Source organism: Lolium rigidum, chromosome 7 (genome assembly GCF_022539505.1).
Source record: "Lolium rigidum isolate FL_2022 chromosome 7, APGP_CSIRO_Lrig_0.1, whole genome shotgun sequence".
NCBI lineage: Eukaryota > Viridiplantae > Streptophyta > Magnoliopsida > Poales > Poaceae > Lolium > Lolium rigidum.
The window spans coordinates 217,320,938-217,331,963 of record NC_061514.1 but is presented as its reverse complement, the minus strand read 5'-3'; the positions used below and the strand labels follow the sequence as shown (position 1 = coordinate 217,331,963).

At 41.5% G+C, this 11,026-nt stretch overlaps 1 protein-coding gene across 4 annotated transcripts; it reads right to left on the bottom strand.

Moving 5' to 3' along the window:
* Positions 1-255: 255 nt before the first annotated feature.
* LOC124676608 lies at positions 256-3,680 on the bottom strand. Of its 4 annotated transcripts, none has more exons than XR_006993711.1 (3): positions 1,232-3,680; positions 692-986; positions 256-587 (listed from the first exon to the last, which is right to left on the bottom strand). XR_006993711.1 is itself a non-coding variant. In XM_047212644.1 (3 exons), exons 1-3 carry the CDS (start codon positions 1,368-1,370, stop codon positions 445-447), a joined length of 585 nt encoding a protein of 194 aa, XP_047068600.1. In that variant the 5' UTR covers positions 1,371-1,514; the 3' UTR covers positions 256-444. The 4 variants fall into 4 exon arrangements, 1 of the variants encoding a protein (XP_047068600.1); XR_006993712.1 differs by having other exon boundaries at positions 692-1,312; positions 1,704-3,680; XM_047212644.1 differs by having other exon boundaries at positions 256-582; positions 692-999; positions 1,232-1,514.
* Between the last annotated feature and the right edge of the window lie 7,346 nt (positions 3,681-11,026).

Here is an 11,026-nt window from a genome sequence, read left to right as displayed (position 1 = left end):
ACGCCCAAAGTTACCCATCAAACCTCCAGCATGTGATTCCTGCAATAAGAGCAAACGCACAGACGATTCTGGAACACATAGTTTGTTAGCTCTAAATAAGAACCCATCATGTATGTGATATTTTTCCCATGCTTTACCAATAGCACACAAGCGATATGGTTCAGCAAAATCATGATCAGTAGCATACAAATCACATAGTACTTCTAATCCAGGAATTTTAACATCAAGTTCAGTTAATAGCATATTCTTCCTAGATAGAGCATCAACAACAATATTATCTTTTCCCTTCTTATCTCTACTATATTAAATCTCTAGAGGTGGTGTCCCGTGGTACGTCGTCTCCTCTTCTGGCATCGTGAAAACTAGAAGGACCTTGCGCGCTTTGCTGCGCCGTTTTCTGATGTTCGCATTTTGTTTCTTCGTGCGGTGTGCGCATTTTTGGCTTCATCCGATAATTTTAGTGGGTGCCGCTGTTATGTTATTGGGGAAATAATCAATCAGTTGATGCACTGCAGGACAGTCGCGGTAGAATTCCCTTACATCTTGTAGCAGGATAAAGTGATCATCTGTAGAAGCTATGTTCTACACTGAAAAATGGATTCCGTTAATCAGTGCACAGCTAATTCACTGTTGAGTCAATCTGATAAATAAAGTGGGCGTAAAATTAACCCAGCTAGAGCTGAGAGCTCACCGTATAACCATAATCAGCAATGGTATGGGCAAGGCCACAGTGAACAAAATCACAAAAATCAAAAGTGACGATGCATGTGCATCTTGCTTCTCGGACCAGAATGCCAATGCTAGAAAAATCATAGCACGTAGACTTCAGCGCACTCACAAGGATTTCTGAATCATATTCAAAGATGACCTTAAGTATACCCAGATCAGCAGTTGCTTCGACAGCAGCAACACATGCTTCGGCTCCAGCCCCAATGGCTTCTCCCTGGTCAGTTCTAGCAATGAAACCCCAAGCACCAGTTCCAGAGCTGTCATAGAATGCTGCACCAAAATTAACTTGACAGCACCCTCAAGAGGTTTAGAAAATGGCTTCTCAATTAAAGAAACCACAACCGGCTGCTGAAGCTTCTCCACAGAAAATTCAGTAAAGTGTTTCAGAATCAAAGCACATACATCATCAACAGATTTATCGTTCTTGCCCGCATTGACCTTGTTTCTTGCTGTAAGGAAGAAAAAGGGCCGAAGAGATAAGTAAGTTGCAGTATTCACTCACAATGCTTTTGCAGCTCCAGGTACCTCCGCCACAATACACTATCCCCCTCAATAACAACCGCCTCAACCTGCACAATCGTATCTAAACACAAATCTATGTCAATCGAAGTATGAAACCCAAAGAGCAAAAAAAAATTCATCAAATATACAAAAAGATCAACTTCACTATGGACAAAAGATACAAATTTCGGACTGAACGTAATTTTTTTTTGTTGCGGATGTACATCACAAAACCTAAGAAAACAAGAACTATATCCTCCGTTCAATAATGTAAGCCGTTTTACCAAACTATTTTAGTTTGCTACAACGGCTCACATTATGACCGTGTGAAAAAATTGCAAAGGTTGCACAATAACTTGTAATATCAAGGAAAGCTCTGATGCATAGACCACAAAGTATGGCTAGAGTATATCTATATATGTTTGATGTTTATTTAGCCATCCGAGTCACTGGTAATATATGTGAGGAGTTACCAATGCAGAATTTACGGAAGCGTGCTATTCTTGCAGATATCGGTGGTTGTAGAACTTCTGGTTGTTGTGCAGGGACTCAAGGAAGGTGCAGAACCTTTGTGGTAGTTTGGAGAATAAGTAGCGGAGGGCCATCCAGAAGCTTATTCAGCACATGCAGCAGAAGGCCATCCAGCGACTCACAAGCTTGGCTAGAGGCCTGAGGATGTGCATAAAGCGAGACTTGGGATCATAGCCAAGCGGCAAGAAAGGCAGGAGGATGGGGACAACAGCCGATGCATGGAACCAATGCTGCCACACCACGAATCCAACCTGAATGACAGCACACCCAGTTTACATGCACAAACTCTCACAAGCAATTCATCTTTCTCTCAGACAAATATTACAATTGTTGAGGTCCAGCTATGCAGACATCGCAAGCTCCAACATGACACATCATATCGTAACATGGAAGTAAAGTATAGATGCATCAACAAAGTAGAGAACCTGAAAGGATAACATCTAGCTAGAAGCGCAAGGAGCATCATGATACTTATATACTATATAGTATGCATAATCACAAGAACACATATCACAGATAACAACGTGCATTCTTGAAGTTACTAATGCGATCTTGAAACAAGTTACTTCGTGATATTTTTGTTCGCTACTGCTGAACTACCAGCACCGCCCTGATTTTTTCCTTGCTAGTTAACAAAACCCCAAGCAACTAATTTGTCATTAATCCAGTGTGGCATTGAGTTTGCTGCGAAGCTTGTGGTTCCTCTTCCCACATCAACTTGCCAAGCATATCCTATTTGTCCCCCAACATCATATTTTGTCAAGGATATCACAAGGTAGCAGTTACTACGTTCAGTTAATCAATTGATCTCTTCACGTAGCAATCAATATATCAACTAAACTACTCTCTACTTCCACGGCAAGATCGAAGCGTGGTGTGACAGTTAAAGGTAATGGAAATGCAGAGGTAAGAGTATCGCCCTGAATGTCTAGTCGGATTCATTCTAAACCAACCTCATGTGAAGCAGGACATACTGCACAATGCCAGCTGCTATGAGCACTTCATGGGATTAACACTGGGGCCTGCTAAGAAAATCAAACAATCAGTACTCCTCCTATCAATATCATTTGATTCCAGTCCTCAAATAAAGTAACCCATGGCCCTTGATTTCAGTACCCAAACAAACCAGTAGTCAACACTCCCATTCGATATTGGTACCCAAACGAATTTACTGTTGACAGTCTCTTTGGTTGCAATAGGTACAGTCCCACCTGCACAAACGTCCATCTCTCCATGGGCTAACTGAAATACTGAATCAAGAAGCTGGTCACCGAGATTCTGAAATCCAACTGGAGGGTTGAGCTCACCACCACAGTAAGACACTAAAACCGCCACAGAACCTTGACGACATGATGGCTGGGGACAACAGAGTACAGAAAGAAGAGAGTGAGAGGCCGGTGTACCTACCAGGATCAGAGTTGAAGAGGTAGTAGCCGAAGATTAGTCGAGGAATCAGCAGTAGCCAGTACCTGCCGGGGATACTGGGCTACTGGCGACCCAACTCGAGGCCAGTGCGTCGAAGTGGCGGATGATGAACACGAGCAAGAATAAAGGTCACGCAAATGAGCGTGCTTGCAGTCGCAGGAGGTGTGGGAGGTGGCGGCGACGACCGCCAGACCGCCATATCAGCGAACCGAGCCCCGGTAGGGTTGGCCGCGGCCTGGGGACAGAAGGTCCGTGCAGCTGCGGGTAATCAGCACAGGAGGGTGAGAGGGGAGCGAGCTGGCGATTGATGTGCTGATTAGGGTGGAGGAGGCCAGAATCCGAGACGGCGATTTGGGAAGAGGGAGGAGAGACCGATGGCGACATAGCTTGCGCGGAGGAAGGAAAGGGCAAGTCGCCCACAGGCCACAGCCCAAACAGCGCCGCCTCCAGTTCCACCGACACCCAAGCGGTAGGCCCAACGAAAACGACGTTCCGGGAAACCACAGGCTCGCGGAACCCTGTGAGCTTAGAGCTCTTAGGAGATACAGCCCCTCCTTCGAAGTAGGAAACCGTCCCACCCACGACTCCTTCATTTTCCCCACTTTATGTTCGTTCCACTTTCCTACTCATATCTCCCCCTCGTTCTTGAAACCCAGGGCAACCGCCCACAGGCCTCCCCAAAATTCGCCGTCCTAGATCGATCCCCCCGTCGATCCCCCAAGATGCGCCGGTGAAACCCATGCCGTCCTCCATGATGCAGGCGGCGAGTACCTAGGGCGCCGACGGCATCGACGCGACCGTCTCCATGCCGCACAAGAGTAGGGGTGAGGATGGCGGAAACGGCAGCGCAGATGAGTCCGAGCAGTCCAAAGGCGAGGCCCGATCTCATCTTGGCCAGAATCACCGAGAAATCAAACATCTGGTGGAACGACGTCGCTGGTCTGGATTGATTTAGAGAGAATAGCCACTATACCACTAGTCAGAACCAAAAGTTCCAAAATACCACTCCAAAAACCAAACTTGTCAAAATGCCATTACAAACTTGGTTTTCATAGCCAAAATACCACTATGCATGAGCTGGGACTAACAGCCGCACAAAAAGACTCAAATGTCCTTACCTCTTCACACACCACAACTCTTTCATTCCACTTATTTCAATAACCTTTAAACATTTCCGTGTTAGCACATATACCATGTCATTCAACAACTGTTAGGTTTCAGTCTTTCACCAGTTTAAATTTCTGTCAATAGATAGGTTTAGTTGTCCTGGTCGTTGGCTTTAAGGAATTAGGACAGAATCTGTTCTGGACACGATCTCCTCGTGGATGGCGCGAGAGAAGTGGATTGTGGATCTCACACATTTGCTTTGTACGGGGAATAAAAGGAATGAGAAACAGAAAAACCAGACAGTTTTACACATCGCAAAATTTGTGTTTGTTAACTGAATCTTTCTCTGAATATCATCTTCTACCACGCGTGAGTTGAGAGGAGGGAGTGAGATCCTAGGCTACATTCAGCAACAGTTCAGTTTGACAACAGTACCAGCATTTTCATAGAATTTCATGATCATTTCAGCAGGATATCAGTAAACAATATAACATCACATACAGTATAATTTTTTGGTCCCAAGGATCACCAAAAGGACCATAATAGTAATTCAACGTGTCCAGCGAGTAAGCAGAGCTGGCGAGTGGCTGTGGTTGGAACGCGGCTAGGATAAAAAAAACGCCAGGTCAGGCTAGCTTTGGTTCTCTCCCAAAGTCACACAGGGGTATCTTTGGAATTTCAAAAATCCTGACAAGCTCCTCACGGTTTGACTAACAGAAAACGGTTGACACTTCACGGAAGTGGTATTTTGGCTATGAAAACCCAGATTGTAATGGCATTTTGGCAAGTTCGGTTTTTTGAGTGCTATTTTGGAACTTTAGGTTTTGACTAGTGGTATTGTGGCTATTCTCTCATTGATTTAAGGTGCTGCAAGAAGTCGTTCCGTCAAATCCCGCAACTCTTCACAGGTGAGCATGTGCAACTCCTTCGTCATTCTATATTGTATCGAGGAATCATAGCAGGATGTGGTGCGGTACCTCACCAGGTCTGCATCACTCTCGCACATGTCTTTCTTATATTCAAGGATTCTTCTCTCAGCCACACATGTAACTAATCTGAGGTTCTTATTCACTGTGATGAGTAATTACATAGATTTAAGCAAACTTCAGCAAGATGTGCCTATCGGCATTCTTATTTCTCTACTGGAAGTGTTCGTAAAGGAGTACTAATTTCCTATCTTTTATGCAGGGATTTTATTAACTATACAGGGAGGACAGTAACACAGCAATATTTGGATTGAGTACGGGTGTCAAAATCAATGCGGAAAGTAGGTTAACAGGGACTGATAAGTCAACTTCTACGATGCAAATGTTCCTTTATTGAGTGAGGGTGTCATACAATTTTTCGATGGTTTTTTATTTATTATTATATGTATTCATAAACTGGTATTTTATCAATTATGAGATGTGAAGTCGTAAGGATCGGCTTATACTAAAGTTGTTTGTTCATTTTTTTTCTGCATAAAAAAATGTTTTCAGTTCAATGCGGGACTTGCTGAGGAAGGAATGACACAAGCTAGCTTCTTAACTAAAAAGCCAAAATAGGTTACAAATTTATGGTCTTCACAAATTGGAATAGTTTCAGATTAGTAATAGAATATTACTACAAAATTCTTGGCATTTTTGCTTGCAAATTTGTTCTGAGCACTACCATAAATTTACACGAGTGTGCAATTTTTTCTGATATATGTCTTTGCTATTAAAGAAAATCGAATTACAGGTAGGTTTGCCATCAGCGCCTATTACTTTGTTATTTGCTCCACATCCAGTTATCACTTCATACCCTGAATATGGTCTCATTACCGCTACGAGAAGTCAAGCAATATCTTGATATGTATACATGTGCACTAATCCCTTTTACGGACTTTCATTCAATTGTATATTCTGTTCTCGTTCTGCTTTTTTTAAACAAAATGTGTTACAAGATTATTAACAACCATTTATTTTTTTATGTGTGCATCATAGAATGGGGATGCAAAGGCTTCAAAGATTGGACGATAATAGATTCATGTTCATTAAACGCCAATTGAAAAATGTTCACATCAGGTGCTATGTGTTGATGTTGGTAGAAAAATGTAAATTCTGGGACTACAATTGTGTTTCCACCATTGCACTATTTTACAGCCTCTAAACATGGAAGTGTTCTTTTATCACGTTTGAGAGTTGTTCCCTCTTATCTTAGGGCTGAAAGTCTTCGAGTATCGTCGTCCTTCTATTGATAGATTCAGGATTCGGATAGATTCAGAGAAGGCCAACTTATCTCGATCTGGTCATTCACCCGATATGGGAATACCTTTTAGGAAGGCAAGACTAGAAAAAAGTCCGATTGACCGAAGATGTGAAGAAATCGACTGCATTAGCCCTTCATAAGGGAATACCTGACTCAGTCAATTCTTTAGTTGACATCGAGACCAAGTCCCATTGACTCTCTTGGAGGAAGATCCGCCAAGGGGAGTGTAATTTTTTTGCGTTCTCCGCTTGTTGCATGGTCACTAGGTAATATTTTTTCCACGCAGATAGTCTAGAATTTAGACTTGCATTATTTTACCTTTTTGGTCTGCTAAGCCTATGTAGATGCAGAAGTCTTTTTTTGCTTTTCACAATTACTGTCCGTGGCAGCTGGTTATGTTAGTGTGGCATCAACGATCACCTTGGAATTTGTAATATGCATAAGCAATCTAGCTAGGATACTATTTTATTCGCTGATGGTTGCATGGTCCTGCTTCTGATTAACTTGTTTGCCTTCACTTGATTTATCCTTTTTCTAACACTAGCGCCAAGATGGTCATGGATGTTTCAGATTGGTGCAAGGAGATCTTAAAGATTCAGAAGTTCAAGCAATGCTTATATCACTGCTAAATTGACCCTTTTTCCATGATTGCAAAACTTCGCGCTTATTATTCTTACCCGCCAATATTCTTTCCTCATATATTGATATGGTAGTAAGTAATGTGAGATACATCATTTGTTCATTATGCATGCAGTCCTTTAATTATTGTATATATATGCATATTGTTAACAAACAATATGACACTATGACATGTCGTCCAATTTACTTTCAGCATTGAGTTTTGCATGTTTTATTTGAAATTGTGTGTAGCTGGACAATGTCGAACTCTCTTGCATAGCCTAAGATAATAAAAGGAAAAGGAAGAGAAGGATGTTATTTTCAGAGCTATACTTCGCGATGATTGTTGCCCAAGGACCAGAGCTTTATATTTTTTGTGCCTCAAATTTGGTGGCGAAACAAATATGCAGCACCATCAGCCACAAGCAGGTGATTTATTGAAAGTCCTAACATGCAGGTTCTATTTTTTATTAAAAAAAATCCGGTGTATCATTGTTATGCTCAGCACACTGCGCATTGATATATTGTTAGTCCCTATTGGCTATTGCAGTAATTATCCCGAGGTCACCAGTGTGTTCAATCGTTGTATTGCAGTCCGAGGGAGGTGACCCGGCATGGCGGGGATTTCGTCAAGTCCTCGGTCTCCCTCCCGACAATGCAGATGTGGAGTTCATCCTGGTCCCCGTGCCCTCTACACTTAATAACAAAAGGGATCTCTTGTCTAGCTTCTGAACTTATGTTCGTCATGTTTATTCAAGTTTTTATTCTTTTATATTTGTAGTTGAAGAAGGTCTGTTTTAGGATGGACCATGGGCGTGCTCCAACATTAAATGTAGGAAAGATGGATAAAACTTTAGTGTACCGATGTGCAATTTTTGGTTTACATTCTTTAAAAACCTGCATTTTCTTCAAGTGGACTACTCTGAACGTAGTCGTGTCTGCTGTGGAAATTCGCTCAGCTAAGATAAAACTTACTTTTGCTTTGTTCTCATGTGCTGGACAACAGTATGTATGATGTGTGTACAACCGAATAATGTTTTAGTTTTAGAATTGTGTGAGAAGTAAGATGGAATCAGTTGTTTGATTTGGTAAGGTTGGCAACAACAATTAGATCACCCAAAGGACCAACTAGACAGTGCATAGAGAGGCAAGTTCAGTTTATTTTTCTTATTTTTATTTTGTTTTGGAGGAAGCAAGTTCGATCAGGCATATGATGCAACCATTATATCCATGCGTCACCAATCACATGAGCAGGTAGCGATGACCGCTCTCAACTGTCATGTGATTCCATGGGATCACTGGCATCCCACCACCCACGGGAAGACCTTATCTGGACATGGCAACGGCGATAAATAATTGTGCAACCCCCTTTTTTTGTTTTGCAAGCATGTTGCATATAAGCGTATTCTGAACTTTATTTCAATATGTTTTTCACCTCTGAAGATCAGCAATAGATTATGTCCATGTTCTAGAAATATCAACATAGCCTTGACCAATTGACCTGTGATGTCCCATGAAGGAGGTGCATATAGAGTTGGCATTTTTTGATTTATATGCTTCAATTCAAAAATATATCTTTAGCCCCTACAGAAAAGACAAAGTTGAATCTTTAATGTTTTTAGAATATAATTGTTTACCAAGTATGCTTTTTAATATTATATATAATTATCTTTCCTACATATATGAATTTCTACTGTAATATGTGCGAGGAGAAAAGAAATAGAAAGAATCGTGGCAACGCACGGGCATTCAACTAGTGCTTAATAATGTATGGAAAAGACTCAATGAACTCAACCCACTTAGCAAGACGCTTATGCAAAGTAGACTGAGCTTTCAGGTATTTTAAAGCTTCATGATCAGAATGTATGATAAATTCTTTTGGCCACAAATAATGTTGCCAAACCTCAAGAACTCTAATTAAAGCATACAATTCTTTATCATAGATAGGATAGTTCAACTTAGCACCGTGAAAGTTTCTCGAAAAATATGCAATTGGACGACCCTCTTGCATCAACACACCACCAATTCCAATACCACTAGCATCACATTCAATCTCAAATTGCTTATTGAAATCAGGAAGTGCAAGCAACGGTGCAGAAGTTAACAATCTCTTAAGTTCATCAAAAGCATGATATTGGGCTGCGCCTCACTCAAATATAACACCCTTTTTAGTCAAATCATTCAAAGGTGCAGTAATAGTACTAAAGTTGGGCACAAATCTTCTATAAAACCCAGCTAGACCATGAAAACTTCTTACTTGACTCACATTCATGGGAGTAGGACAATTTTGAATAGCTTCAATTTTAGACACATCTACTTCTACTCCATGCTCAGAGACAACATAACCCAGAAATATGACCTTATCTTTGCAAAATGTGCACTTCTCAAGATTACCATAGAGTTTATTATCACGCAACACTTGCAAAACATGTCGAATATGTATAGTATGATCAAATTCATTGCGGCTGTAGATTAATATGTCATCAAAGTACACAACCACAAACTTGCCAATAAAATCACGCAAAACATGGTTCATCAGTCTCATGAAAGTGCTAGGTGCATTAGTCAAACCAAAAGGCATTACTAACCACTCATATAAACCAAATTTTTTTTAAAGGCTGTTTTCCATTCATCCCCTTCTTTCATCCTAATTTGATGACAACCACTACGCAAATCAATTTTAGAGAAAACAGCAGCACCACTCAATTCATCTAGCATATCCTCTAAACGGGGAATAGGATGACGATATCGAATAGTAATGTTGTTTATTGCTCTACAATCTACGCACATACGCAATGTACCATCTTTCTTAGGAACTAGAATAACAGGAACAACACAAGGACTAAGGCTTATGCGGATGTAACCTTTGTCGAGTAGCGCTTGTACTTGCTTCTGTATCTCCTTCGTTTCTTCAGGGTTCGTTCTATATGGTGCCCTATTGGGTAGCGAAGCTCCGGGAATCAAGTCGATTTGATGCTCAATACCTCGCAATGGTGGTAGTCCTGCGGGTACCTCCTCCGGAAACACGTCGCCAAATTCCTGCAAAACATTAGAAACACCAAGAGGAAGAGGGGTCATGTCGTTAGAAACCAAAATACGCTTGTACAAGAGCACAAGAGGCATGGCTGTAGGATCCTCACTAAATTCTCTCATGTCTTCTTTGGTGGCTAATGAGACTAAGGAATTCACTCTCTCACTTTTCGTTATATCACTCACGACATTACAATTCTCTCGCCTATCTAAAGAAGCATCCTCTAAGTTTACTTCAGTTTTCTAACGAGATTCATTGACAATTTGCTGTGGTGACATAGGCTGTAGGTTTATTTTCTTGCCCTTGAACTCCAAGTGATATGTATTGGCACGGTCATTGTGTTGCACAGAACGGTCATAGAGCCAAGGCCGACCCAATAGTAGGTGACACACCGTCATAGGAACCACATCAAAATCAATGGAATCCTTATACGGTCCAATCGCAAATTCAACACGCACCATGTGGTTTACCTTCATCTCACCATTGTCGCTCAACCACTGAATATAGTATGGATGCGGGTGCGGTAGATACTTCAACTTCAGCTTGGTACACAACTCCTTGCTTGCTAAATTGCGGCAACTCCCGCCATCAGTAATGACCTTGCAAGCCTTGTCAGGACCAACTAAAGCCTTTGTTTGAAACAAATTGCAGCGCTGAGTAGATGCACTAGGAAACACATTAAGAGCACGCTGAGACACAACTATAGTGCGAGCTTCAGACGGATAAGCATCACTGTCATAATCATCATCTTCTGGAGCATTTGGATCAACATCATCTCCAGTCTCATACTCATTGTCCTCATTAACAATCATGACCTTGCGGTTAGGACAATCCCTCCTAAAGTGACCCTTGCCA